General features: G+C 39.3%; 1 protein-coding gene across 1 annotated transcript in view; it reads right to left on the bottom strand.

Annotated features, from left to right (window-relative positions):
• The window catches only part of CNTLN (centlein), a 302,717-nt gene that overhangs the window by 214,246 nt on the left and 61,662 nt on the right, over window positions 1–26,809 (bottom strand). Inside the window, exons 5-9 of the mRNA XM_063455244.1 lie at window positions 19,967–20,101; window positions 19,223–19,402; window positions 17,764–17,897; window positions 4,358–4,520; window positions 2,502–2,678 (exon numbers count right to left, since the gene is read on the bottom strand). Of these exons, the coding sequence (XP_063311314.1) occupies window positions 2,502–2,678; window positions 4,358–4,520; window positions 17,764–17,897; window positions 19,223–19,402; window positions 19,967–20,101 (789 nt within the window). The remainder of the gene's footprint in view (window positions 1–2,501; window positions 2,679–4,357; window positions 4,521–17,763; window positions 17,898–19,222; window positions 19,403–19,966; window positions 20,102–26,809) is intronic.

Genomic DNA, 26,809 nt, shown 5'->3' on the forward strand with positions numbered 1-26,809 from the left:
TAGCAATAGTTAAATAGCTCAGGAGAGATGTCCGGCTGGTGTGCCTTAGTGTCTATGTGTATAGTAACCGTGGATATCTTGTATGATTGTTCCAGCGTGTGTGGGCTTGACCCATATGTGCGAGGGGAGTATCCCTTGTGATGGGGCTCATCTACGTCAATGCTCGGGTATGTGTTTGGGAGCCCTCGCTATGAGGCCAATAGACCCATTAAAATGGAGTGAGTGACTTAAGGGAAGTTAAGACTTAGGGCCGCTTAAAGAGTGTCGTCTCGCCTTAGAGGCTATAAGTTAGGAAAGGGTGCTCGTGCCCTGACCGGTGTTCTAGTCTAGGCTATGCAGTTGCGTGTGACAGTGGGCACCTAGCACTGGTGATGAAGTACGCCTCTGCCGATTCCCACAGTTGTTGTAGTGGTGCAGAGCCGGGGGTTAGGGGCCGGATTGTCCGCAGACTAACTCCGCTTGTCAGGAGAATTAAGTAAAAAACAGAACATACAGTGAAGCTTTGTGGGATCCTAAGACCCAAACGAAAACAATTTAAAAATAAACATAACTATTTAACCAGGTAGTATGGCGCTAAACACCATTGAGTCGGCTGCTTTTAGAGGAGTAAGCGGTGTGGTGGTAACAGTCTGATGCCCATTAGGCTGGTTCCAGGCTACATGTGGGGGCCACTGTAATGTCTCGTGCCTTGATTGCAGTTGCCTGCTTGGTCCGAGTGAGGTTCCGCGGGTGCTGCGTCGTGGAGTTCCCCTTCGTTGCGGGTGATGTGAGAGAGTCTCTTGGGAGTCCCAGGGTGTCCAGTAGGTCAACTGCTTGTTGCAGGGTTTGCACCCGAGTAGCTCATGTCACCCCGCTGTATTTGGAGTATCCGCGGTGATCTCCAACGGTAGTTAATGTCCAGGGCTCTAAGTTGGCTTGTGAGGGGTTGCAATGACTTTCTCCACATCATGGTGTCCCCGGTGAGGTCTGCATAAAACGAGAGCTTCATGTTTTCGAAGACAGAGGGTGAGGCGCCTTTCAGTGCAGTTAGTATCAGCATTTTATCTCTGAGGGAGTGGAAATGAACCACCACATCCCTAGATGCTAGTGCTGGGGCTCCTCTCGGCTTCGGTATGCGAAAAAAACCCTCAAAGGTTATGGCTTTTGCTTGCTTGGGCTGTAAGAGGGATTCCACCAACCTTCTCATAAGGTGTAGGAGCTCCCCGTTAGGTATATCTTCAGGAATCCCGCGTACTGTGACGTTTGTGCGGCTCCTGGCATCTTCCGTTTGCGCAAAGCGTTGTTCCAGAGTGGCTTGTTGCTTCTTTAGAGCCTGTACCTCCAGTTCTAGTGCCGTTATTGACTTTGTGTGGCTGTCTGACGCGGTCTCCACGGTGGTCAGTCTTCCAACCAGGCCTGAAAGGTCAGTCCGGATCGTGGCCATGTCGGCTTGTAGCGTTTTTTTGGAGGTCGGCTAGCATGTCTCTCAGCACAGCAGCCGTCACAGGCATTGGTTGTGTGCCCTGTGGGACCCGTAAGAGCTGTGGTGGGAGTATTAAATCCGCCGTGCTTCTGCTTTGTAACATCTCCTCGGAGGAGTCAGTGTTGTCGTCTGAGTCGGCGGCCATCTTGGGGCCATAAGCTCCCTGCGCCCGGCGGAGGTATTCCTCGATATTCCTGCCTTCAGCGGGTTTGTCTGCCTTGGGTTTTTTGGACCGTCGACCCATCGTGAGTATATGCGGTGTTTTGATAGTTTTATCAAGGAAAATCGTTCTCGTTTCGACGTTTTGTGTGATTTCATCCCGGAGCTCATCAAACGTGCGTCTGCTCGAGTTGGCAGCTCGGCTCCGCCCCCATAGCTCTTTTATATGTGAGTTCTCTACCTTCTACTACTAATTTTACGTTTTGGATTTTAGACGTAAAGCACTACTGGCTGCCCTGTCTCTTTGTTTTTAATGTATGCGAATAACCAGACACATTAGGACGCACCCACCCCTACCGAAAAGTCTACTCATCTATATTCCATCAAGCATTTTTACTCTAGTGAGACTCTTTTGGACTATTTTACGTTATTTTATATTTCTGCTGGCGCAGCCCTACCCTATCTCTTTGTATCATTCAATATCAGTCCAAAATTAATCTGTACAAAAAAATAAAGTTGAACAAGAAATAGACAACCCATCCGTTTCTGAACAGGAAAGTTATGTTAAGCATAAAATATAAACCATGCAAAAAAATTAAAAGAGGAAGAAAAAAAAAAAGAAACCAAGAGGCTTTGGAAGAACATCTAATTCAAAATTGCAGTATATCCATTATGGAGTGAAATGTCTAATGGGTCTGTGCAACCAGCACACAGAACAATCTATAATCTGTATGTGTGCAGTTTGTTGCTGTATGCAGTAAAAAGGTTAAAACAAATGTCAATATCCACCATAGGAAAAACTGAACACACATCTAATAATAATGCTGGCTTGGTGAACCACTCATAAAATATAAATACATTACTGTTCCTAATGTTGTACCTGAGGTTCCTGGGGTGACTTGGGTAATGCATCGAGGGCCTCTTCCAGCCTTCTTTGCAGTTGGCTAATCTGCTGTTCCTTCTGATGTAGCTGTTCTGTGAGAGCAATATTACTTTGCCGAAGCTGAGTCTCACTGGACTTTGCCGTTTCATAGCAAGCATTCAAGTCATTGTAAAGCTGTCAGTAAACCAAAATAAATAAAACAAGACATATATAGATATCTAATAAGTAGTTCAGGAAAAAGACATCTTTATGTAAGGTACATTTAAAGTAACATAATTCAAAAGCTTTTCATTAAAAGTGCAAGACAGTAAAGTTACAACATAATTTCCACATATGATCAGTATAGTGGTATATTAGCAATCCTTAAAGGGACACTAAACAACAATACAACTTACTTATTGTACTGGTTATGATAAAAACTAAGGCCTAGCTGCTCTGCCACTGTCTAAAATAAATCATACAGAAGATTGCCTTCTGCATTATCAGTATAAAGCCATCCAACTTTGGAGAGCAAAGATAGGCTGTGAGAGTTCAGCTGAGCCAAACTTGGACAGGTTTGTATTCATTACATCATTGACAACTGAGAATGTCTGCTGCAAAAGCCAGGCAAATTAGTCTTTTTGTTAGGTAGCACTGGGTAGGCAATATAATAAATTAATAGGGAACTTTTCAGTGCATTATTTGAAGGCGAAAGAAGAAACCAAAGCTCCAAAAAAGCAAAGCAAAAGAAAAGGACAAATCCAACATTAATTGCAAACAATGCAATATATAATCTTTAGTTTGCAACTTTGTTTTTGTGAACAACGGCAACCCACTAAACATAAAAGCACAACCCACTAGCAGCTAACAAATGAACACAAAAAGTATTCTATGAGCATAAAGCATGATTCTTCATCTATAACCTCCCATTTTCAAAAACTAAATATACACATAAAAGGATTTCAAATACTGAGCTGAAGTAAGTACTGTACAGTAATAAGAATACTGTTGCCAAGTAACAAATCTTCCATAAACACTAGATTTGCAGATTTGCTTGCAAATACAACAGGTTTGAGTTAAATGGACTTTAGAATACTTTCACTGCCTTTCATTCTTATTTGAGTCAAAACGAGAATTCTGCAAGAAGTTTATGTGACGTGTCTGTTTATGTGCCATGTGAATAAAGATGTTGAAGTTTTTAATTAAAGAAATTATTGTTAAAATTTATATAGCTCCACATTTTTTAAGCAAAGGGCATTCCAAGTGCAATATACATGCCCCAAGCATTCTTATCCTGTAACTGCTAACAGCCTACCCACTGAAGAGTATACATTCTATTAATGCAAAGAAGGCCCAGTTTTTGACAAACTGCTCCAAAACAGCTTGACAAAAAAGGAGGGGGATGGTGCCCACAGATTTATTGCATCACAACCACTGCAATGCACTATAGTGGAGATGGTACTCTTCAAAACACAGGAAGCAAATAAAGTGTTTATTAGTGAATTACAATATTGCTATAGCAAGATGGGAGTTTTCCAGATGGACTTTAATGTGGCAAAGCGTTACACTTCGAACAGGTGTACATCAATTGTAGTGAATGCTTTGGCAATGTGCACCTTCAGGAATCACCACAAATACTGTGTCAAGATAGGGAAAATCTTCAGAAACTAAAGTTCTAACTAAACTTCATATCATATGTATAATGAACATTTCAAAGACCAAAGTTTATTCTTAAAGTGATACAATTTTTTGACTGCTGAATGTTACAGCTCTGTTCCCACCATTATCTTGATAAAATAAATAATAGTTCAGATTTCGATTTTTTTTAGTAACCTGCAAATGTATTTGGTACACAATGTTTCTGAACCACCTACTTTCTGATATGAGATGGTTTCTGACGTATGAGCATCTTCCTGACTTCTAAGTACTTTCTGTGTATCCATGTTGAGAGCCTGGAGTTGCTGGATAAGTTCTGCCTGCTGTGCAGCATGCTCATTGCTTTGTTTGTACAGTTTCTGCAGTTCTTGCAACTCCTTCCTGTACGAAGTATAAAAAAACAAAACAAAACATGAAGAAGCATATCAAATTGTATCTCATTTTTATTCCAGTCAGTACAATTTACTGAAATCAAATGAGTAAACTGCAAACCTCTCAAGATTTATAATAGCAAGGCCAGATATCTAGAAGCAATATGAGAACCATGGAAAAAAAGAAAAAAAACAACCCATAGAGCAATAGATATTTAAAGGAGCACACCAGGCTAAAACACAGATCAGATAGAAAGATAATTATTATTAAAATAGGAGAAAAAATATTTTTCATGGTTTAGTGTATAATATTTTTTTTTTTTTTTTAACAACTACTTCAGTAAAAGAAAATTACACCAAAATAGATACATTTTTGGATTCTAAATTTTGGAAATAACTCATGTGCCCCTAGGTATTTCGTTTAATTTTGGTCTGACAGGTTTTTACATTACAATAAGTGCGTTGATGTTTATCAGAGCACACATTTTCACATTCATGATGGGTGGAAGGAAAAGTCCTACGCCATTAGATCCTATATGATGTATTTTTGGATTTTCTAGCAGGGGATCCCTACAGCCTATGCATTTAAATCTGAGAAATAGGAGGAAAACATACAGTTTCTCTACATGTGCTTTTCAGCTCAGCTTAGTGGCCGAGCCAAGACTGGTGGACTTAGACCCTGTTTGCCCACCTATGGGAGCCCTGCCAAACTGCAATGTCTGGAAGGACGTTGCGGAGGCATGGCCAAACACAGAAGTGTAGCCACATTGTTCTAATGGAATGTGACAATGCTCAATTTGAGCAGTTGTCACATTCACGTCAGTCACCCTGGGCCCAGTACGCCTGGCATCTGATGACTGAAGGGAGAACTGAGGGAGTTTAAAGTCATTTGTAATATAGATATACAGAAAAATAAATTGTGTCTTATTTTACTCTAAGTGCGCTAGTAAGGTCATTTTTTTTTTATCTATTACTTTAGTAGGGGTTATATATTTATGTTTCTGTACTCCATTTGTAATATAGCACGGAACAGGGTATTTAAGGTGTACACATTTTCCAAACAGTCCTTAAAGATGGCTTATTCACATTTGCTTCAATTGTAATAAATTTCCAGGCTTTAAATTATTCTTACAAGGAAGTGGCAAGCCAATAGAAACTCTCTAATAACATTTTTATGGCAATTTCAAGTTGCAATTTAAATCTGAACAATTCTTGGCCAACAGGGCTTTTTTGGCAAACAGCATTTTCTGTACGTTTCACTTCAGGTATTAGCTTTCTATTGATGAAAGCTTAACTACAACTTTCACTGTGCTTCCTGAAGACACAAACAACTGTATTTTTGGTGAAACATAGCAGATTACGATTGAGAGACTTGATGGGAGCTATGGCATTATGTACCAGCTGCAATAACAAGCACAAAGGTGGTAATTAGAATAGAGGAGCTGAGAGGGATAGGGAGCAATACAACTAAGAATGTAGACTAAAAGCTCTAACAAATAAAGTCTGTTGAGTCTGGGAAGTCCTAGCTTGAAAGTAGGTCTCTGAAAATAATACACAATGCAGAGCCAATATTTCACACATTATAAAATAAATACCGTAAATAAAAACAATTTATAAAGGTCTAAAATAGAAAAAGTTAGGCAATAAGATTTATCTGAAAATCTTCAATTAATCAAATCTTCAATTTCAATCAATCTTCAGTACTTACCGTATTTTTCCATGTACAAGACTATTTTTTTAGTCTGAAATTGGGGGTCATCTTATACACGATGTCACTGCACTAAATAAAAATAGTGTATGGGGCCTAAGTTAACACGGCGCCTGCCGCATTTCAGGGTGCAACAGCCCACACACATACCTGGCCTCCCTCCCGCCGATCCACTTCTAAATGTTATGGCAAGGAGGAAGAGGTCCATATATGCGTGGGAGCTGCAGCAGACATCAGCACTTACCACCAATGGAGCTCCAGAGACATGCCACATCATAAAAGGAGCAGCCATATTAAGGCTTGCTCCAACTCTGGTAGGTCTTGCTTTCTGATTTAAATTTATGTGGGAGGAAATAGGGAGCAGAGGCAATACTCCTGTGATGTCCCAGCATGCCCTCACACCAACCGCTGTATTGTGGGAGCTGTAGTCTCCCAGCATCCACTATTGAGCCATTAATGTTACAGAGTACCGTAGCACAGAGAAGGCATGAGGATCATAAGTGTGTTGTTCTCCTCACAAGTCACCTCTGAAATATTAAAATTGTTCTATTTGATGTTTCAAATATTGGTTTCTTAATTTTGGGCTCAAAAATAGGGGGTGTCCTATACGTGGGGGCATCTTATACACGGAAAAATATGGTATATGAAAAAATTGTGTACAATGGTTCTTTTTCCTGCAGTAACTAGGCCAGTATATTTTTAGGAAAATGTGGCAAACCTAGGAATTCAAACTATAAATATATACAATTGTATTTTAATATTCATAAAATAACAACTAAAAAAAGTTAAAATGACTATGTAACATACAAAAAAATTATATGTAAAAAATAAATACATATACTTAATAGGTACACTACACTTTATTCAGACTTTAGAGAATGATCTCAAATTGTTACACAAGAAAAAATATGCCCATTCTACCAACCATAAGTACAATATCTACAATCTATTCAAAATACTTCCTATGTTTCCTCAATGCTGCTTTTTTTCAGATTGAAAGCTTGCAAACAGAGATCTAGATACTCATTTTATCAGTTGGTTTCTGTAAATCATAGTAGGTTTATTTTTTTTGATAACCTTTACTTACCATATTTATATCTGCAAAACGTGTTGGTGCTATATAAATATATGATGTTCTACATCAAGCATGTCAAACTCGGCGACCCATGAGTATATGCTTAGTGTTAAAGCAGAGTAGGCACCTGCTTTCTCCACATTGCAGGTGCCTACTCTGCTAAAATTTTCCCGGTTGGAGAGGAAGCAGGACGCTGGCGGCGGCGAGGGAGCTCAGTCTTCCTGCTCCTCACTGCTCCCTTGCGTGCGCCGTCTGTAGTGATGACGGAATATGACGTCATATTCCTTCACCCGGGATCAATAAACTGCGCGCGAGGGAGCAGTGAGGAGCAGGAAGGAGATCTCCAGATAGAAGATCCCTACTGGTCCCCAGTTAATGATGTGAGTGTGTGCAGGAATGTGTAAGTGTGTGTGTGTGTGTGTGTTTGTCAGTGAGTGTGTCTGTCAGTGTGTGTGTTTGTGTGTTTGTCAGTGAGTGTGTCTGTGTGTGTGACTGTCAGTCTGCTGGGATTTAGTAAAGGGGTAACTGGGATTTAGTATATGAGAGGGGACAGCGATTTAGTAGACGGAGGGGGGGCTCCGATTTAGTAGACTGGGTGCTGTAGTTTAGTAGAGGGGGATGCGGTTTTCTTTTTATACTGTACTTTTCAAAATAAACCTAAGTTTCTATGAAACTGCTATTTATTTATTTTTGCGGCCCACATAAAATTAAACCTCGTTTATTTGGCCCGTGCTAGACTTTGAGTTTGACATGCTTGCTCTACATGCACATACAATTTTATTACTTTGATTTTACACCCCCATTCCTGGACATATAATGGCACTTTCAACAAGTCAATTCTTAATATGATGTCACCAAAAGTGCTTTTACTTAAAAAAAGAGCGTCTTTCAATAAAGGTTAGTGGAGTGAGGCATTTGAAACATTACATTAGAGCTTGCTTTCGTCTCTTCTCTTCTCCAGGTCCATTGACCTGCAAAAAATGTCACCAAACGTCAATACTCAGTAGGAGACTGTATCTCTGAAATCATTAAATACCATTAGAAGCAAATGGATATGTCCTGGAACTTGGTACCTCTACAGCTGATAAAGTGAGAAATGCTGAAAAAAAGAAATAACGAGAACTGATGTTGATCAGTATTAGAACCTCTTGACAGATTTAAGGTTGGTGCACATGCACAAAAAAGTCTGAAACTATTAAATCCCAATGTAATTCCCTATCTGTTCACACATTTATAACAATAAAAATAAAAATAAAAAATAAAGTTTATTGGTATATATACAGGAATACATCATATTGAACTTCACATGACTAATTCCTGATGCTGGACACAAAGTGTGTTGACCTTTTTATGGTAAGCACTCATGTATTCGTATCATAAAGCAAAAACTAGCACAGCAGCTTGTGACTAAGTTGCAAAGAAGCAGGTGTCGAGCTTCTTCAGAACCAATGTAATCAGAGGTAAGAGACACTCAAGACTGTGGTTAACAGCGGTGTTTTAAAGCATTCTAAAGATAATCTTGTAAATGAACACTAAAAGGTTATCCAATTAACCTAAGATCAGAAAATTGGTGCAAAGTATTAAAAGTTGAACATTCATCAATAGTTTGTTCTTATTTACAGCATTGTCGAATTACTAGATTTTACAACTTTGAACCACTTTTCTGATCGTGGCACTTTAATAAAGTCACCCCTAGCAAGAGATTCTATATCAGAAATTAGACTCGTATTTCCATCAGTTGAAATTATTACTGTGACAGTGCTTAGAAGTGCATTTATAAAACTGTCCTTTTTTCCCACAGTTGATAAGAGAGGAAAGCCAATGATATGTGCCAACCATGATTAGACCACTTTTAAACAATTAGCACCATCTATCAGATCACAATATTTTCACTCGTCACTATGCTTTCTTTCTTTAGACACTCTTTATAAAGTCGATACATGTGCCTAAAGCACATCCTTTATATTAATGAATTTAGAAGGAGTAAACAGTATTACTATGTACTTATAAATAATGCAAAATATTAACCTGAAAAACAATATCCCATTAGAAAAAAAAAAAAAAACTATTCCATGCAGAGCCATTAATTCTGCCATTCTAGTTACCTGACAACTCTACCATATATCCAAGGACTTCTCAGGGCAATAAAATATATGAGGACATCCCTGGAAGGGAGAAACATTGCGGGTGACCATGTTCTATGGTTTCACTGAATTCTGCAGGCAATATCTTAGTTCTAGCCAAGTACCACATTTTAGAATTAACCTATGCCAGTGATAGTGAGGGAGAGTTCCAGGTCCTTGCTAGGTATTCGTCAAACATTGTATAAACCCTAAAGAAAATAGTGTCAACCCATTTTGGAAGAGACGTCTATGGGTGTTTTCTGTTTAGCAAGCCAACCAAAGTGCCAGGGGGCAAATATGTTTTCAGGCATCGTAATATTATGCTGAACCAATCCCATAAAGATTTAATCATGGGGCAGGACAGTATGGTGTAGAGGTATGTATCCTCTCTACCACAGCCACTGAAATCAAGAGATTCCAAGCAAGATACTATTTTGGCCATTCTAATATCTGCCTCCCATGTATGTGTATATTGCAGTGGTAGTGGATAATCAACAGATGTCAAGTGAAAATAAAGCAGAGATATTATGCCAGTTCTCTCAATCTAGAATCTGTATTTTTGAATTTTTTGAGAGTGAAGGATCTGGATAAAACAAAACACCTCTAAATTGTAGAGTACATAATCCTCTATCAGATACACCCGGCATACTTCTTGAAAACAAATGCCAAACCTCAGTAATATTCTTTTGTATCTATCATGGAAGCATAAGGGTAAAGACCATTCAGAGTCCTCTGAAAAGAGCTCACCCTTTAATTTATCCAGAAGGGTGTGCTAAGAATGTAGAAGACAGAAAAGTATAAGAATCTACATGATCATATGATAACATGAAGATGTCCCCATGCGAATTAGTCTTTCCCTGAAACCAATCCACCTGAAAAATCAGTTTAAGCTTCAAGCAATGTTTAGAGTAAAGTAAAATAAAGTTTTTACTTAAAATACTTCTCAAAAAAATAAATAAAAAAGATATTAAGGGTAGTATGAACTGGGAATAGTTAAAAAGAGCAACAGGCTTAAAATCACACTGCTGTCAAATAGAATATTAAAACATTTGAGATTATATACCTGAAACCATAATCTTTCTTCCAGCATTTGGAGCAGAGATGGTTTCTAGCTGAGCCATATTAAGCCTTATGAGCAATTTATATATTTTATGTAATTTTAATCAACTCAAAGCTGCCAAAATATGTTCTTTCCACTCAAATATAAAGAATTCAATGTTAATCCTGCACTTAAATTAAGACAGGGCAGATACTAGTGGCAAAGAAATATATTTAAATAAAAAAATAAAAAAAGTTTAAATTCCCTGAATGTTTTTTGAACTTTTAATATTCTAGTGTAGTGAATATACAGAAACTGACAAGACATGGTTGGTTTAAGAATTTTTGGCAATCCAGGATGACAAGGGGCTATAGTGTTTATGATTTTACAGCTGTCCCTCGTCTTTTTGCATTGCATTATACTGATTGACAAGTTGTCTGATTCTATAATGGTTAATATATTTTTCAAACCATTACTATAATTACAAAAGATCAAGAGGCTTTTGGAGAATTAAATATATTAACTTATTAAGAGAATGAGGTAGGCTAGGCAGTTGGAAGCCAGCCGGGCAAAATGTGTTTTGGAGCAAGGTATATTTATGTAATAAGTTTACTATTGTTTTTATCTTTGTTTTACATTAAATAAATAAGTGATATAGATTTTGGTGCATTGTTAAAATCACTCTAATTGGAAAATGCACATCTCCATGGTTATTACAGTATCAAGACTTTATTAGGCTCAATTCTATGAGTTTTTCCATGAATTATCCATATACCTATGAGATTGGCCAGGATTATGCTATGAAGTATTACACTAACTCCACACTAACAGAAGAAGGGAGTGGGCTACCTGAAAGAGGCTTAACACACTTACCACATGAGCCACCTGGCTCAAATATATGTGAGCTTCCCCTTGTAATATAGTGTAAAGATTTTGTGTCATTTATCTGCACTATTTTTTTTTTCTATCCTTTTTACAATTGCAGGTGTTACAATTGTTGACCATATTCTATGTATTAACAGTGTGCTGCTAGCACACCACCTTTTTTCCTTCTCTGTGTACATGGGTCTCACATAGGTGCATTGAGCAGCATTTTATTTCTCACTGTATTTTTTATTGTATTAAATGTAACTTTGTATATGTAATTTGCTCTAAAGCTTGTTGTGTATCTGCCTTAATCACTGATCTAATATTAAATATTGTATTGACTGAATTCAGAATTCTGATTTGTTAAATGTTTGAAGTCCAAGTATGTACTATTGAGTTAACACCTAGTCACAAAATCATACCACACCAGCATTCAATCACTCATTTCACTTGAAAAAAGCTAAAAAAAAACAAAAAAACATAGCTGTCTGATAGCAAAAGGGAACTCTTCATGTTTGCTACTCAATTCTCTCATGGATAGAAAGATCTCAAGGGTACTTGCTGGGAGATCACCATGATTCTAGAGGGGAGATCTTCAGTGACACATAACATTCTCTGGCATAGCGATGAATGCTTGTTATTATATGTGATATCTTTGTAAATCTAGTATCCATAACTGTCAGTATCTCTTCAAAAAGGTGTTTCATGTTTATTAATTTAGAGAGGACCTCATCATTTTTAAAAATGAGCTGTCAGTGGTGAAGACAGATCCTACAGACGTTCTACATATCATTTGAAATTGTCATTTTTAATGACCATGTGCATTATTATTCTTCATATGCGAATTGAGATTTGCCACTATTTACCACAATACATTATTTAAAATACTGAGGTGCTCTAAGAGGCCAAGTAAGTTTTTTTTAAATTGTATTTATATACGAGTAAATAAAAAAAAATGAACAAAATCTAGTTCTAGTTGTATAACAGCCTATTTTCATGTGGTCGTATTATTGAATCTGTGCAATAGTTCATAACGACATGTTAAAATTTAATTGAAAATTATTCTATACTTACTGTCATTCTCCTTTCCTGGCTATTTTAAATGACAGCACCACTACTGGTTAGGTCCTCCCATCGGCTTTTAGGACAGACCTTCCTCTTCTCCTACTCTGCAGTCTAGTTACATCAGATTGAAGAATAGGAGAAGAGATGGTGTTGATGCGGACGTGTAAAATAGCAAGAGAATGAAAATAATGGAATGGTTTTCTCATTTCCTTGCCAACCATTGCAGCATTACTATTGGGTGATACCCAAGCTAAAGAAGGAAAGGTATAAAAAACAAATATTTGCAAAATAATCATAATAAAATATGTTTATCAAAAGAAGAAGAAGAAGAAGAAGCATGTCTAAAAGAACTGCTTTTGCCAAAATGACCAACTTTGTTAGACACATCCATCTTATAGTACTTTAAAACATATTTATGAGAACTATGTTGATGCTCTCCGGATGCTGTCTGCTGAAACTTCTGCCAAAGAATGCCCAGGATGCTCCCACTTCCCTAGTGGAAAATGCTTTTATTCCATTAGGAACAGGAAGGAAAGTCAACTAAATAGGGTACTCAGTGAAGCTTCAGATCCTTCCTTTTTGCTTGTAGGCAAAATGAAGATCCTGTTTGTTTGGATTTCCTGTATGCCTTAGATCAAATAAGGTAAGTAGAGAGGTACCACACTACATCAAATTTGTGGAATTTCTCTTCTCAAATTTTGGGGCAGGAAAAATGATGGTAGCATAATATGCTAATTTATGTAAAAACTTAACATTATTTTAGTCAAGCATTCCAGAACCATTATCATGATCACTTTATCTGACAAACCAAAAGTGTAAGGTTCTTCTGTAGACATTCACCTTGTTGATGTAATTGGAATAAAGATTAAAGTTTTCCATGCCAAAAAAAAAAAAGCATCTGAAACGTCCCCAAGAGGTTCAAATGGGCTAGCCTTTAAAACTTTGCAAAGTAAAGGAAGATCACAAGATGGAACCTGATTTTTTTTACAATAGGTCTGATGTGCAGAACCTGTTAATTACTGGGTTTACAGTTTATCTAATGTTTGTTTGATTCGACACGGCTGAAAGTTGCACACAAAGATTAAAACCAAGTCATTTTCCCATCCCACAATAAGAAACTCTAAAATATGTGAGCGAGATGGCTGAAGAAATAAGAACCTATATTGTTACACCCAAAATAGCACACCAATCCCAGTATAAGTGGATTAAATTTAAGCTTTTCAACTTCAACAATTTCAATTATTACTTCAGATTAAAGACTAGTCCCGAGAAATCAAAAGGCAGTATCTAAGATTGTTCCACTGAGGAGAGGAAACCACAATCTAATCAGCTAAAATGGAAAACTTGCAATAACATGAGCTTGGTCCATCCAGATTTTTCTCCAAAATCTAAGGGGATATTCCAATGCATGTAAGTAAGACATTGCCTGTCAGAGCACTCTGACTGGTCGGCTTTTACAAGAACTCTAATTAGAATTCAAAGAGTGAAAAAAGTGTTTATAAAGGCATTTCCTGCCTTGAGGATCATTCTCAGTGGAGCACTCACGGGGCAAAGATGTTACTAATTTTGCTGCATCAGGTTTTTTATTTTCTTTCTTTTTTGCAAATCTAGTGTTATTTGACTTTCTATAGGTGCATAGCATTATGTATTTTGTTTTTTTCTAGTGTGGGAGCTGAAGAAAAGAAGATTTACAAGAAAGAATACTACTGATGGCAAGTATATAATTTTTTAGGTAACAGTATTAGTTTTAACGCCTCACTCACTATTATTAGAGCGAAGGGGAGTGGGAAGGGTAAATTTACTTGAAGGGTGGTGGCTAAGGGATTGGAGGACCCTAGCTAACCAGCAGTGGGGTGTGATGACAATGGCACATATTTTGGTGGTGGACAATGGCATGTCCAACCCCCCCTTGTTGATTATATTTAGAGTCCCCCAACCAACATTCATGGGTGGGTGTTGGGGGACACTAGGTCCCCTTCTTGTATATCTCAATTAGAGCCCCCACCCGACGCACATGAATTGGCACTGGGGCAACATTAGGTTCCCCTCTCACCTTTGTATATTATATCTAGAGCACATACTCACCGCCTATGGACGGGGTGGACAGGGAGCACACTAGGATCACCAGTTTAATAAGTTGCCCTTACTTGCTGAACAGTGGGCAGACGGTGATCTGTCCTCCCCCACTTCTCACACAATGGACAGGTAATGCATCCGGGCAATTGTTTTAGATTTGCTCAGGTTGGCTAAATTTCAATTGGATTAAGATTCAGTAAATCTGAGAATTGCCAATTCTGGCCAGAATGCGGCCATTTTCTTTTTTTTTTTAAATATATATTCTTTATTTAGTATTGACAAGACAACACATGGCAACTGGCACAGTGTACAGATATCTCAACAATGTTTCAAATCAGACAGCTGGTGTTGCAGAATCCAAACCATAACGAGTGGATCATAACAAAGCATATTAATAAATGGACTTTCGGGACCAATCATTCTAGTTGTAGGTAGATCATACCATAAGGTTATCGTACTTTTAATGGTAGTGATTGGCCACTTTTGCCGTTCCAGTCGTCAATTTTACGTTGCCGTTTTCAGTATAACATTGTAACATTTTACTTTTAAATACAACATCTCAGTTGAAAGAATATTTAAAACTTAACAAGAGTAGATGAATGGTGAAGTGATGAAAAAAGGAAGAAAAAAAGCTAAGGAAGAGACAAGGATGGCGGACGCCAGAGGCAAGGAAAGAGGTGGAAGGGAGGGGGGAGAGGGAAAACAAAGAGCGCCATGCCCCGACCGCACCCACCCCACGCCAAGAGGGGGGGAGAGGGAGCAGGCGGGGGTGTCCCTCAGTGCGGAGGCGATGCTCCACGTGCTCACCTCATCCACCACTCAGTCACTCATATCGCTTTGCAACCAGAGCTCCCATATTGTTAGAGCTTTTTTGAGGAACCCAGAGTAATAGCCGTCAATTTATCAATTTGACTGGTCTCTTATTTTTTGCATTACTAGGGTCATTGAGGGTACTTCTTGTTTGAGCCAATGTTGGGCGATGGTTCGCCTGGCAGCCATAGTCAGTTTGTTGAGCAGCCTTTGCTTTGGCCCCGTCCACTCGTCTTTTGGTCTAGATAGTAAAAAGACCCAGGGGTCTAGGTCCACGTGACACTGGAAAAGACAAGGCAACCCCACCACATGTGTATGTATGTCCCTTTGTGCCCACAATTCCTCCAACATAAATCAGTCAGTGTTTTGCCCATTCGGTAAAGCCGTATCTGCGTTGTGGAACATCGTCTTGTAAGTTTGTTCCTGGATTGTCATGCAGATAGAGACCGCAGTGTTGGCTTCCCAAGTGTCCTGCCAGTTGGTGCCTCATTTTTGGAGGTATGAAAATCTAGCTTACATTTGCTGCAGAATTAGTTTCTGCAACTACTGCAAACCCTGGCAGTTTTGCAAAGCACAGGCAGAAAGGTTGCGAATATGATTGTTGCACTATCCAATCTGAGACTCCTTAAAGGATCACTATAGTGTCAGGAAAACAAAGCGTTTTTTCCTGACACTATAGTGCCCTCAGGGTCCTCCTCCCGTGGCACTGAACCCCTTCAGCAGCTTACCTTTATCCAGCGCCGTGCTCCCTCGGCGCTGGTGACCTCTCCTCCCCCGCCGACGTCAGCTCCCGAGTGGAGCGGAATGCGCATTAAGTGCCGTGCGCACATTCAAACTGTCTATAGGAAAGCATTTCTCAATGCTTTCCTATGGACGTTCTGCAAGCTGGATGCGAATTTCACATCCAGCGTCGCAGATGCGCCTCTAGCGGCTGTCAGGAAGACAGACACTCGAGGTTGAATTAACCCTGCCATGTAAACATAGCAGCGGCAGTCAGGAAGACAGCCACTAGAGGTTGGCTTAACCCTGCTATGTAAACATAGCAGTTTCTGTGAAACTGCTATGTTTACATCTGAAGAGTTAAAATCTGAGGGACCTGGCACCCAGTCCACTTCATTGAGCTGAAGTGGTCTTGGTGACTATAGTGTCCCTTTAATAAGACACCTTGTGGACAAATCGCAATTTGCACAACTGCTCAGTTATACACTTCTCAGTGAGTTTTATTAGTTTGCTAAGAACCGTATGAATGACAAATGCTGAGACTGGTGAAGGCCCTAACTTCCGCTTTTTATATTCAGTTCAACGTGAGCAAGGCAGGAAACCTTCTTGGCTTTCTGACTGGCAGCCGAGAGGTGTAAGTGAATTTCCAAAAGTTCTGAATTCACTTGAAAATGACACTTTCACAAAGAGACAGGCAATATAACCTTAACCCCTTAAGGACACATGGCATGTCTGACATGTCATGATTCCCTTTTATTCCAGAAGTTTGGTCCTTAAGGGGCTAAAGAATTTCAGTAAAATTGTGCTTTAGGTGTTTGGCGTGTTTGACACTATGCAAGAATTGTTTAAAGGAGGAGCATGGTGTTTTTTTTTGCAAAATGTTTGTTAAAGGACCACTCTAGGCACCCAGACGACTTCAGCTTAATGAAGTGGTCTGGGTGCCAGGTACCTCTAGGATTAACCCTTTTTTTTATAAACATAGCAGTTTCAGAGAAACTGCTATGTTTATAATGAGGGTTAATCCAGCCTCCAAATCCTCTAGTGGCTGTCTCATTGACAGCCGCTAGAGGCGCTTGCGTGCTTCTCACTGTGAAAATCACAGTGAGAGCACGCAAGCGTCCATAGGAAAGCATTGTAAATGCTTTCCTATGCGACCGGCTGAATGCGAGCGCGGCTCCTGCCGCGCATGCGCATTCAGCCGATGACGTCGCGATCAAGATGGAGAGGAGGAGGAAAGCTCCCCGCCCGGCGCTGGAAAAAGAGGTAAGTTTAACCCCTTCCTCTCTCCAGAGCCCGGCGGGAGGGGGTCCCTGAGGGTGGGGGCACCCTCAGGGTACTCTAGTGCCAGGAAAACGAGTATGTTTTCCTGGCACTAGAGTGGTCCTTTAAACAAAATGTTAAAATATTGAAATCGAGATATATAAATAGAACTTATTTAGCCATAACAATGTCCCTCTTATTCCTAGGAAATTCTGTGAAAATTGTCATACAATTCTCTGATCTGTGAAAAAAGCTAGAAGAGTGCTTTTCAATATTGACTCAAGAAACAGAATAACTAACTTCAAATTTGCTACCTGATATAAAGCTTTGATGTCTTAGTTACATGTTTATTCAACAGAAAGTTAAGCATTTCAACGTTGTGTTTTTTTTTTTACACACACAAAACAATGTAATTCTCTCAAAGATCACAGAAAAAAAAAAAAAAACTTAGCACCTTGAAAAGAATAAATTAGCTACTTCAACAGTGAAGACAAAATGCAAGTTTCTTACCGCAGCCTAACCTCCTCAACCTCTTTCTGTGTCAGTTCCATCTGCTTTATGGAAACCTGAGATGACAGATCATTGATTTTGCTGTTCATATCATTCATCTGACACCTTCCTCCATGTAAGTTAATCTCCAAATCCTGCAATGACGGGTAATAACAGAAAAAAACATAGCAAACATTATAATCACTCTTCCTTTTTCAATTGTAATCCCTTTAATTCTCAGTGCCTGTTAGATACATTGGCTTAGTCCTATTCATGTTCACTCCATAACCGGCCCCTTTCAAGAGATACTCTATAGCTTAATATAGTGTTTTATGTGCAAAGAGACTGCCCGTGCTCTCGCAGCACAGAAAACACTGAATTTTCTGTACAAGGCAGTGATTACAAGTCTGCCTGAAGACAACGCTAGTGTCAATCTTTGCAGGATTGACATTAAGCATTTTCCCTCTCAACGTGAAGTCCCTGAATCCTCCCCAAAAAGATGTATTGGGATATTCAGTCCCTATGAGATTATAATTTGTGCAGTGTGGCGATTGCTGTGCACTCGCAGTATGCACCTGTAATGTTTCCCTATGAGGTGCATTTTTTAGTTCAGCTCATCATCAGTGAAGGTATCAGTCAGGGGAGGAGCAATCATAAAGAGACTTCCACGGCATGGGACTAAAGTAAGTAAATCTTCCTTGATTAAATTTCAAGTGAGGGGAGTGCAAGTCTAAATCGACAGGAGTACACACGATGTTAGGAAAAAAGGTTTATTAGAGATAGGGTGCTCCATTGAAGTCAATTACAAATTGTGACAGAAAAGCCATGGATATGATGGGTTAGAAATTTCAGAGAAACAAAACCACTCCAATTCACTGTATGTACAAGATATAACAAACAAATGTAACCTGCATAAAAATAGACTGCAATCCGCTGGGGTATGAAAAGGTGTATAAGTGAAAGAAGGAGAAAGAGGTTCTAATCTGTTTCTCTAACTACATGCAAACACTGAATATTCCATATCTATGCATTCTTAATTAAGAGAAATCATGGTCACAATAAAAATTTTGTGAAAATCCAGGTACCAATACATACAATGTTGTTGCTTATTAGGTAAGCAGGAAAAATACCTGCAAGAAACCAAATATGTTTCAAACTTTTTAGCAGCTTAGAAAAAAAAAACACTCACTATTTTTGCATTCAAGCAGTATGTATTCTTTCGGCTTTATGGGAGAAAGAAGTCTGTTTCACTGTTTAATGATTAGACTTTAGGATGGCTATTTGATGTCAGCTTCCTGCTTTGCGGCATCAATTTTTAAAGAGCTGTGGGTTTTAAGTGTAGGAATTTAAATGAATGCTGGTCCCCACTGGCATGTTTGAATACATAAGTTGTTATCACAGCAAATAACATGAAGCATAAGTGTACGCCACAATGTAGTTTAGAGAATCATGTAAGGGAATCCAGCCCTCTGCTTCCTACCTTAATTTTGGCATCAATGCCAGATTTTTCTCCTCTCCACTGTGCCTCCTGCTCTCTTGCTTTCTCCAGGTCATTGAGCAGGTCAACACATCTCTGGCTCAAACTCTCCTTTTCCTGCTCCAGATTTTCAAGAATGACTGCCCTCTGCTCTTCTTTATTATGCGTGCTCTCTTTAATACTCTGTTCGAGGAAGTGACAATTTTAATTTACATTTCACAAATAACTGTATATGCAGTCATCACATTCATGGTCATCAAATTCACATGACGCTAGTACAATCTCACTTTTTCTAGCAGCCCATTGTGCAGGTGAAAGAGACATTTTTTTTTTTTAGCTGCTTGACAGCTCTGATGAGAGCACATTTGCAAAGGAATCCTTTAATTGATCAAGATGCCTTTGATGATGTCCCCAGCTATTTTTGAGACCTACGCAGACATATCATTCTAGACCTCGGCTTTATCAATTAATAATTCCAGTCCCATCAGAATGTAATTAAAAGAAGCCACATATTCACACTAGTTTCGTTTGCTCCATATCATCATTAACAATTTATCTGAAAAGTTATAAGCCTCAGATTCTTACTTTAAAGTCATCTTACAGGCAGAGGAATAACTGCAACACAGAGTGGGCCTCAGGCAATCCCCCAGCAGCATATGTGCTTTCTGTGGACACACTGAGTGACACAGCTTAAAGCATAGTACTTCACAGCATGCAGACTGGAAAAATATGTACCAGACAATGTACCTTAAGTTCTTGACTTTTATCTTTTAATTTTTGTTGGAGGTCATCCAATTCCTTCTTTAGTGAAAGATTTTCTTCATCTACTGCTATCTTTCTTTGCAGCAAGTTGTTTATCTCCTGATGCTGTCCCGATGCCCTCTTTAAAATAATAATTAAAAAAAAAGATACATTAAAAACAATATTATGTCAGTTATCTTCTTTTCTACCATTACCAAACATAGTGTTTAATTAAAGTATTTAAATAAAAGCAAATTCAAATACAGTAAGGCAGATTTTCAACAAGTAAATAAATCATGGCCCAAGAATAATTAGTTTTAAGATTTTTTGGTTTAAATGTATGCAGCAGTCACATGGCTTAACGCAACTCCATAAAACTGAATAAATTAATACTATTCAATGAAAACAATGCCACAAACTATGCCACAAACAATGCCTGATCTAGATGACATTTTGAAATATAAGCAATGTTTAGACATCTCATGTAAAACACATGTGCATTTTTTTGAAAATCTTTATTTATAGGAATTTTCAACGTTTATACAAAGACTTTATCAGGAATACAGACCAAAAATAAAAGAGGAACTGCTTTACATGTGTCTCAATAAAATCGGTGGTAGGACTGCAAGATTTAGTAAGCAATGTAGGCACAAAGTATATGGTATTGAGTCATGTCAGAGTAGCAGTACAATTACATTCACCAAAAGTAAGGGTATCATTGACCTGTCATTTCTTAATGACAGGTCAAGCTGAAGTTCTTTTAGGGTGTGGAATGGTCCTTTAATAGGCAGATATGAAATTATCCATTCCACTTACTGTCCAGCCTCACATACAGACATTGGAGCTGGGGCAGCACTGAGTTTTACATACTTTATAATTGTTCCTGCAGCTCTGCTTTTAAGGCTGACTGAACTACAGAGGGCACTGTCCAAGGTTCCTGGTACTTATCACTCACCAGCCTAGTTAAACTAAAAAAGGCACATTATAAGTTCTAAAAACAGGATCCCCCTAATGGACTGGCACCTGCTGGCAGGCCGATCAGGAGCTCCTCATAGAGATGCATTGAATCAATGCATCTCTATGAGGAAAGCTCAGTGTCTCCATGCAGAGCGTGGAGATGCTGAACAGCAGTGCTGCACCTCCAGTAGCCATCTGAAGAGTGGCCATTGGAGGTGTCCCCAGGGGGCAATCTAAACACTGCCTTTTCTGTGTTTGCATGAAAATGCCTGAAGGGAGCTATTATATTTACCAGAACAATTGCATTAAGCTTTTTAAAGTACATTAATACTTTTAAAAAACTAAATTGTGATATTGCTGGCTTTCAAAAACTCTGTGCCAAGACTATTTTATGAAGGGCAGGCAGTATGCTTCAGATTGACACAACAACAGCATAATACAAAATACCCATCGTTCACCAAAATTATATTTAACAGCTGTATACTATTGGCTACACAGAAACAAACAAACAAACACAAATCCAAAGCAATAACAAATGTATTAATATATGTTTAAATGTGGATTACAGCTTCTGACAATTCAAAGGAAAAACAAGCATTCTGTATGGATTTTCACATCCATAAAGATATTTTAAGCTTAGATAATGAGAAAGGCTAGCACAGTTTCAAATACCAATGAGGAATAATTGGCTAATAAGGTTTTAAAATGTTAGAAGGTCTAGGACAAGCAGATTAGCATTGGTCTCTTAAAATGAACCATGGAAGTTGATGAAATATTATAAAAGAGTAATATCTCATTGAAATATAAGGTTTACAAGCTAAAATGTGTTATGATGCACCGCAAAGGGAGTTGTGTTTATATAAATCCAACAGCACCAGCAGCCTAAAAAAGTGCATATGAAACAGCAGCTTATTTAAATACACCAAGAAAAATCGGAGAAATCGATTCATGTGGGGCTCTCAAGAAATGTAGCTGAGCGCAAAGTGGATTATTTGTTCTAGATTTACACAATCTGTACACAAACTCCAGAGTCATAAATTCATGTGTGAGAAGAAATGCAGGAAAATAAAGTACTACCACATGCAATGACATGGTAATAATGTTAATGTGGTTGCATGAAAAGTAAGAAAACAGCCCATGTATAATCTCTATAAACAGTCAGTAATCATATCAGGTATTACTCTATTGCAACTACTCTAAAGCGAAGTTGTTTTGTTTATATATATATTTTTTTTTTTTACTGACTGACATTTTTGAGCTTTTTATTAACCCCTTAAAGACAGAGGCAATTAAACACGTTCTGATCAAAACAAAACCAGGAATTTGCGCAATATGTCTGTTTAACCATAATTTACATCTTTCATATCAAGTGCGCCCACACTTATTATATATCATTTTATTCAGGAGAAACAGGGCTTTCATTTCACATCAAATATTTATTTGTGTAAGGGGCAAATAGCCGTATATGGAGTAAGGATCCAGCATAAGCGTAGCATAGTATAAAGGGAGCCAGTCGGTTGTGGTGTGCCGAGACCGACGATACTGTAGGCCTGTAAATAAATAAAGAGGGCCCACCAAGGAGTAAGAAAGTAAAGTAAATGGAAAGAAAAGACAAAGTGTTGAAATGAGGAGTGGGTGGGAGGGTCATTCTGATGCTGACCTCAAGCGATATATGAGTCAGGTAAGGGGAGTGAATTAATTTAAGCCCCTCCCACAAATACAGGCCAAACAGCCTTAATACTTGTGTAAGGGGCAAATAGCCGTATATGGAGTAAGGATCCAGCATAAGCGTAGGATAGTATAAAGGGAGCAAGTCGGTTGTTGTGTTATCTCTACTGTTGGTGCGTGTTGACTCGTTTCGGAATGTGGTAGAGCCAATAGGTAATGATATATGTGTTTACTTACATGGGATCGTTAAAGACAATGATCTGTCTAAGTGGTGGTGATGGTAGTGGATTCTCTGGCCTGAGAAAGGCATAAAAGGCAATGTGCATGGCTGGTAATGGCCGACTTGGTAGTATAATTGAATGGTTGTAGATCTAATAGGTCCGATAAGGAGGAAAAGTTGGATGGCTATTGGTAATCTCTGAGAGGAACGTGGGGGAACGGATTCCTGAAAACCTCTGAGTATATTCTTGTCTGATATGATAGCAGGAAGTTATGGTAGTTTTGGCCATAGGTTATCCTGTGTTGTTGAATGCCTGTAAAATATATAATTAATGGTGTGTGAGATAGTTTAAGTTTAAGGTGGCAAAAAGAAGCAAAACCTAGGAGAAATGTTATGACACAGGTTGAGTGTCGTGTACCAATGAGATTCTTTAAGCCAGGTGAAAAGTTGTGTTATGCGTTCTACAAGTATGGGACGAAAGTGCTAGATGGGATAGTGCATGCTATGCTGCATGAGTATGTCTAATCCATGATTTTTTCTCTGGAACGAAAGAGTGGCCGTGACTGTATGGGCGGCTGTAGGAAGCGTATGATGAACATGCCTGGAATATAAATGAGACAATTGTCGGCAGGGATGTATACCCCCGCCTGGTACATGAAAGTAAAAGAAATGTGATAAGTTGCCAACCAAGTGAGTTCCCCAGAAATATCATGACCTTATGGATGAGTAGTGGTGTTTGTTGATGATATGACATGTGCTTAGTTGTCTGATTAACAACGGATTGATGACCCTGATCATGATTTACCCCATGCCACAGCAGCTGCTACAATGGGGTAGATCCCCCAAAGGGGCTGAGGTGGTGGAAAAATTTCCAAACCGGGATGCCATGGCCAACAGCTCCAAAGTAATGGTTCCCAGTAGATCGCTGCCAAACCCGTGGTAGACCCACGTCTGACCATCTGGTTGGAGAAGTGTCAGACAATCCTGAAAGGAACATGCTTTTACCATGCCAAGTGGTTAAGAAATCCCCCCCCCCCCCCATGTGCAGGTCTGCTGTTGCTGGGGTGTCTAGGGACATCCTCTGATCGTCATGTTGGAAGTGTGGAAAAAAGGGGAAAGTACTCTGGATGTAAAAGTGTGGTCTTGTGGTATGATTGGCATGGCAAAATTAAGGAACCTGGAAGGGATTGTAGTTCCTTGCAGTTGTAAGTACTAAGCAGGAGGTAGTGATTGATGTAGTTGAGAATGTTCCCTATTTGTCTTGTGGTAACTTGCGTGTATGGATGCCGACTCAAGTCGTATGCCCAGTAATGTGATGATAGTGTCTGGGCCTTCTGTTTCTTATGGGGTACTGTGACGCCCAAGTGGTCAACCAGACTAAGCTGCCGTGAGGCTTCTAGTGAAAAATCTGTTATCTTTGATCAACAAGAAGTCTTCTAGATAGTGTATGACTGTAAGGCCTCTGGATATGTTATCATAACCAGCACAGAGTATCTGCGAATATCGATAGTAGGCTAAATCGGTAGCCCGAAAGTTGAGCGGGGAAAGGCATTTTATGCCATGTAAGTGCCAGTGTGTAGGGTAGATGGTAGCCGTTTACTGCGATGATAATATTGGTCTTACTTAACCAAGCTTCAACCCATGCTTGAGTGATAGCTGTAAAGGTAGATCAATGGTGTTGTATAGTAAGGAAACTCCTCGGAGGGTATGAGGGAGTTGAGACTTGGGTTAGCAGAGGTGTGTGGTGCGAATAAGTCTATGGTTAGTCTTTGTTTAAGGGAAGATTTCCTTGTGACAATACCAATGTGTTTGTGTTTGGTGCCATGCTGTAAATGGTGGAGATTGGAAGACCCCTCTGCAAATCTTGGCTAGGAATGTGTTTACAGCCAATGGTTCTGTTGTGCTGACTGTAAGTGAGGGCATGCTATATATTTCTTAAAGGTGTATTTATGATACCTGTAAGGGAGCCCTTTGAAGCTCCAGAGCTTTAGTAAATCTACTACAAGTCTGGAAGGGTGATGAGTCAGGAGTGTTGAAAATGCATTGGTGTGTACAGATGGGGAGTACGTTATTTGTAATTTGTTTTGGGACACATGGTTTGTCATGTGCCCTGAACCATTTGAACATATACGCAACAGTCTATATGCAATGCAACTACTCATATCAATTGTCTCTGGTAGTTCAGAGGTGCTGGTACCTGGAGCCTCAGAGTGCTCGTCAATTTGTTTGGGACAAAATCCCTTTTGTATGGGTACCTGCACAAATAAACATCTCTACATATTCCAAATGCCAACCCAACAAAGGGATGGTCAGTTCCTGATTTACCTGGAATCCCTGGATCTGACCATCACAGATACATCATCATACATATATATGCCTTGCTTCCCCAATGTGCTGGGATCATACGTGCAGGGTTAACGTCTTGTGTGTCATAAGAACTGATTGTACCAGGTAACAGAGTTTCGGTTGGTGCTGGTTGTACAGTAGCGTGAGGCCCAGCCTTGTGAGGGCTGTGGTGACCGACTCGAGATTGCCAGTCTGTCATAAGCCGGGGTGCTAGGAAGAGGTGATTCTTCACCATCTTTTTGAGAAATACTTAAATAACAATAAAGATTGCAATTATTATTTGTAGCCAAGGGCTTGCACTGGCTTGCTAGCTAAGCCGTAAGGCAAAACGATTAGGCTTGGTGTTTTTTGGAGACTGGTGAGGCCCTGCTAGTTGCCAAGTGGCTTGAGAGGCTCTATCTATGCTTGGCGTGAGGGGATTTTGTGTGGCCACCGAAAGTTGTGGCAGGATGTTGGCCTCTTGGTGACAGTAACCAGAAAATAGGAAGGTGAGTGACAGGTGAGGCACTCTCTATGATACAATGCGAGGCGGCTAGCTCACGAGTGGCCCGAGTGGTGTATGCCTCCGAGTGTCAGGCGGGTTGTTGGCCTCGCAGGACCACTAACCGAAGCATAATGCAGAGAAAAAAGGGGGTAATACCTATTAGGCCCTAGAACCCTAATTGCCAGTACACTATTACTATTCCAGGGAAGGTAAGAGATGGATAACTACATGAGCAGGTGTATGTACCTGGTAGTATGGTATTGAACCTGACAATTCGTATAGGTTTTTTAGTAGTAACTGTAACCTGAATGGATAAAACCGTATGGCATAAGGAAATATGGCATAGACCAAGCTTATCTTAATACGTACAGTATATGTGAAAAGTAAAGTGCCGTGATGTGTAAATATTAAACATCGTAGCCATACTGGTTAAATATGTATCAATCTTAACCCATTAAGTGCCGTATGTACAAGTGAAAAAGTGGTCTGTCCCCACCTTGTATGTTGTATGTCCCCTTGCTAGGGGAAAGTCTTTTGTGTGAGCAGCGTGCTGTGAAAAATGTATGTGAACTATATTACCAGTTACGTATCTACAGATGCGTCTGCTACTGTGTAATAATATATGTATTTATACCAGATGTTTGATATAGTACTTGCTATGAGAATTTTTGTATGTCTTATTGAATGGTAGGGGTCAGTGAACATGGTGTTGCAAAATGCAAGTGCACTGGAGATCTGCCGAATGCCCTATAGATGGCAGTGTAGTTGGATACTGATTGGTATGTGAAATGTTGTTTGTCTATTGACCTATAGGTGTCAGTGTTTTGGCGTTTGTAAAACCACATAAAATTGTCAATGTACTTGACAGACCTGTAGGTGGCAGTGTTGATAGAACCACTGTTGTCTTGATGTGAAATGTAAATTATTGTGAATTAAACCTGAAGTTGAGCCCGTGCTGGAGTTTAATTTATGGTTTATGGTTATGTTTAAAACAATCTTATGTGTAATTTATATTGGCTGGTAAATTGTATATGACATGTGAAGACAGTTTTGCTGTTGACCAGTAGGGGTCAGAAATGCTGATTGTATGGTAAAAATACCCTTTAATCCTACCGTTTGACAAATAGGAGTCAGTAAAAAAGCAAAAATGCTGTAGTTAGTTTGTTTGCTTATG

The sequence above is a fragment of the Pelobates fuscus genome, chromosome 5 (assembly GCF_036172605.1).
Source record: "Pelobates fuscus isolate aPelFus1 chromosome 5, aPelFus1.pri, whole genome shotgun sequence".
NCBI lineage: Eukaryota > Metazoa > Chordata > Amphibia > Anura > Pelobatidae > Pelobates > Pelobates fuscus.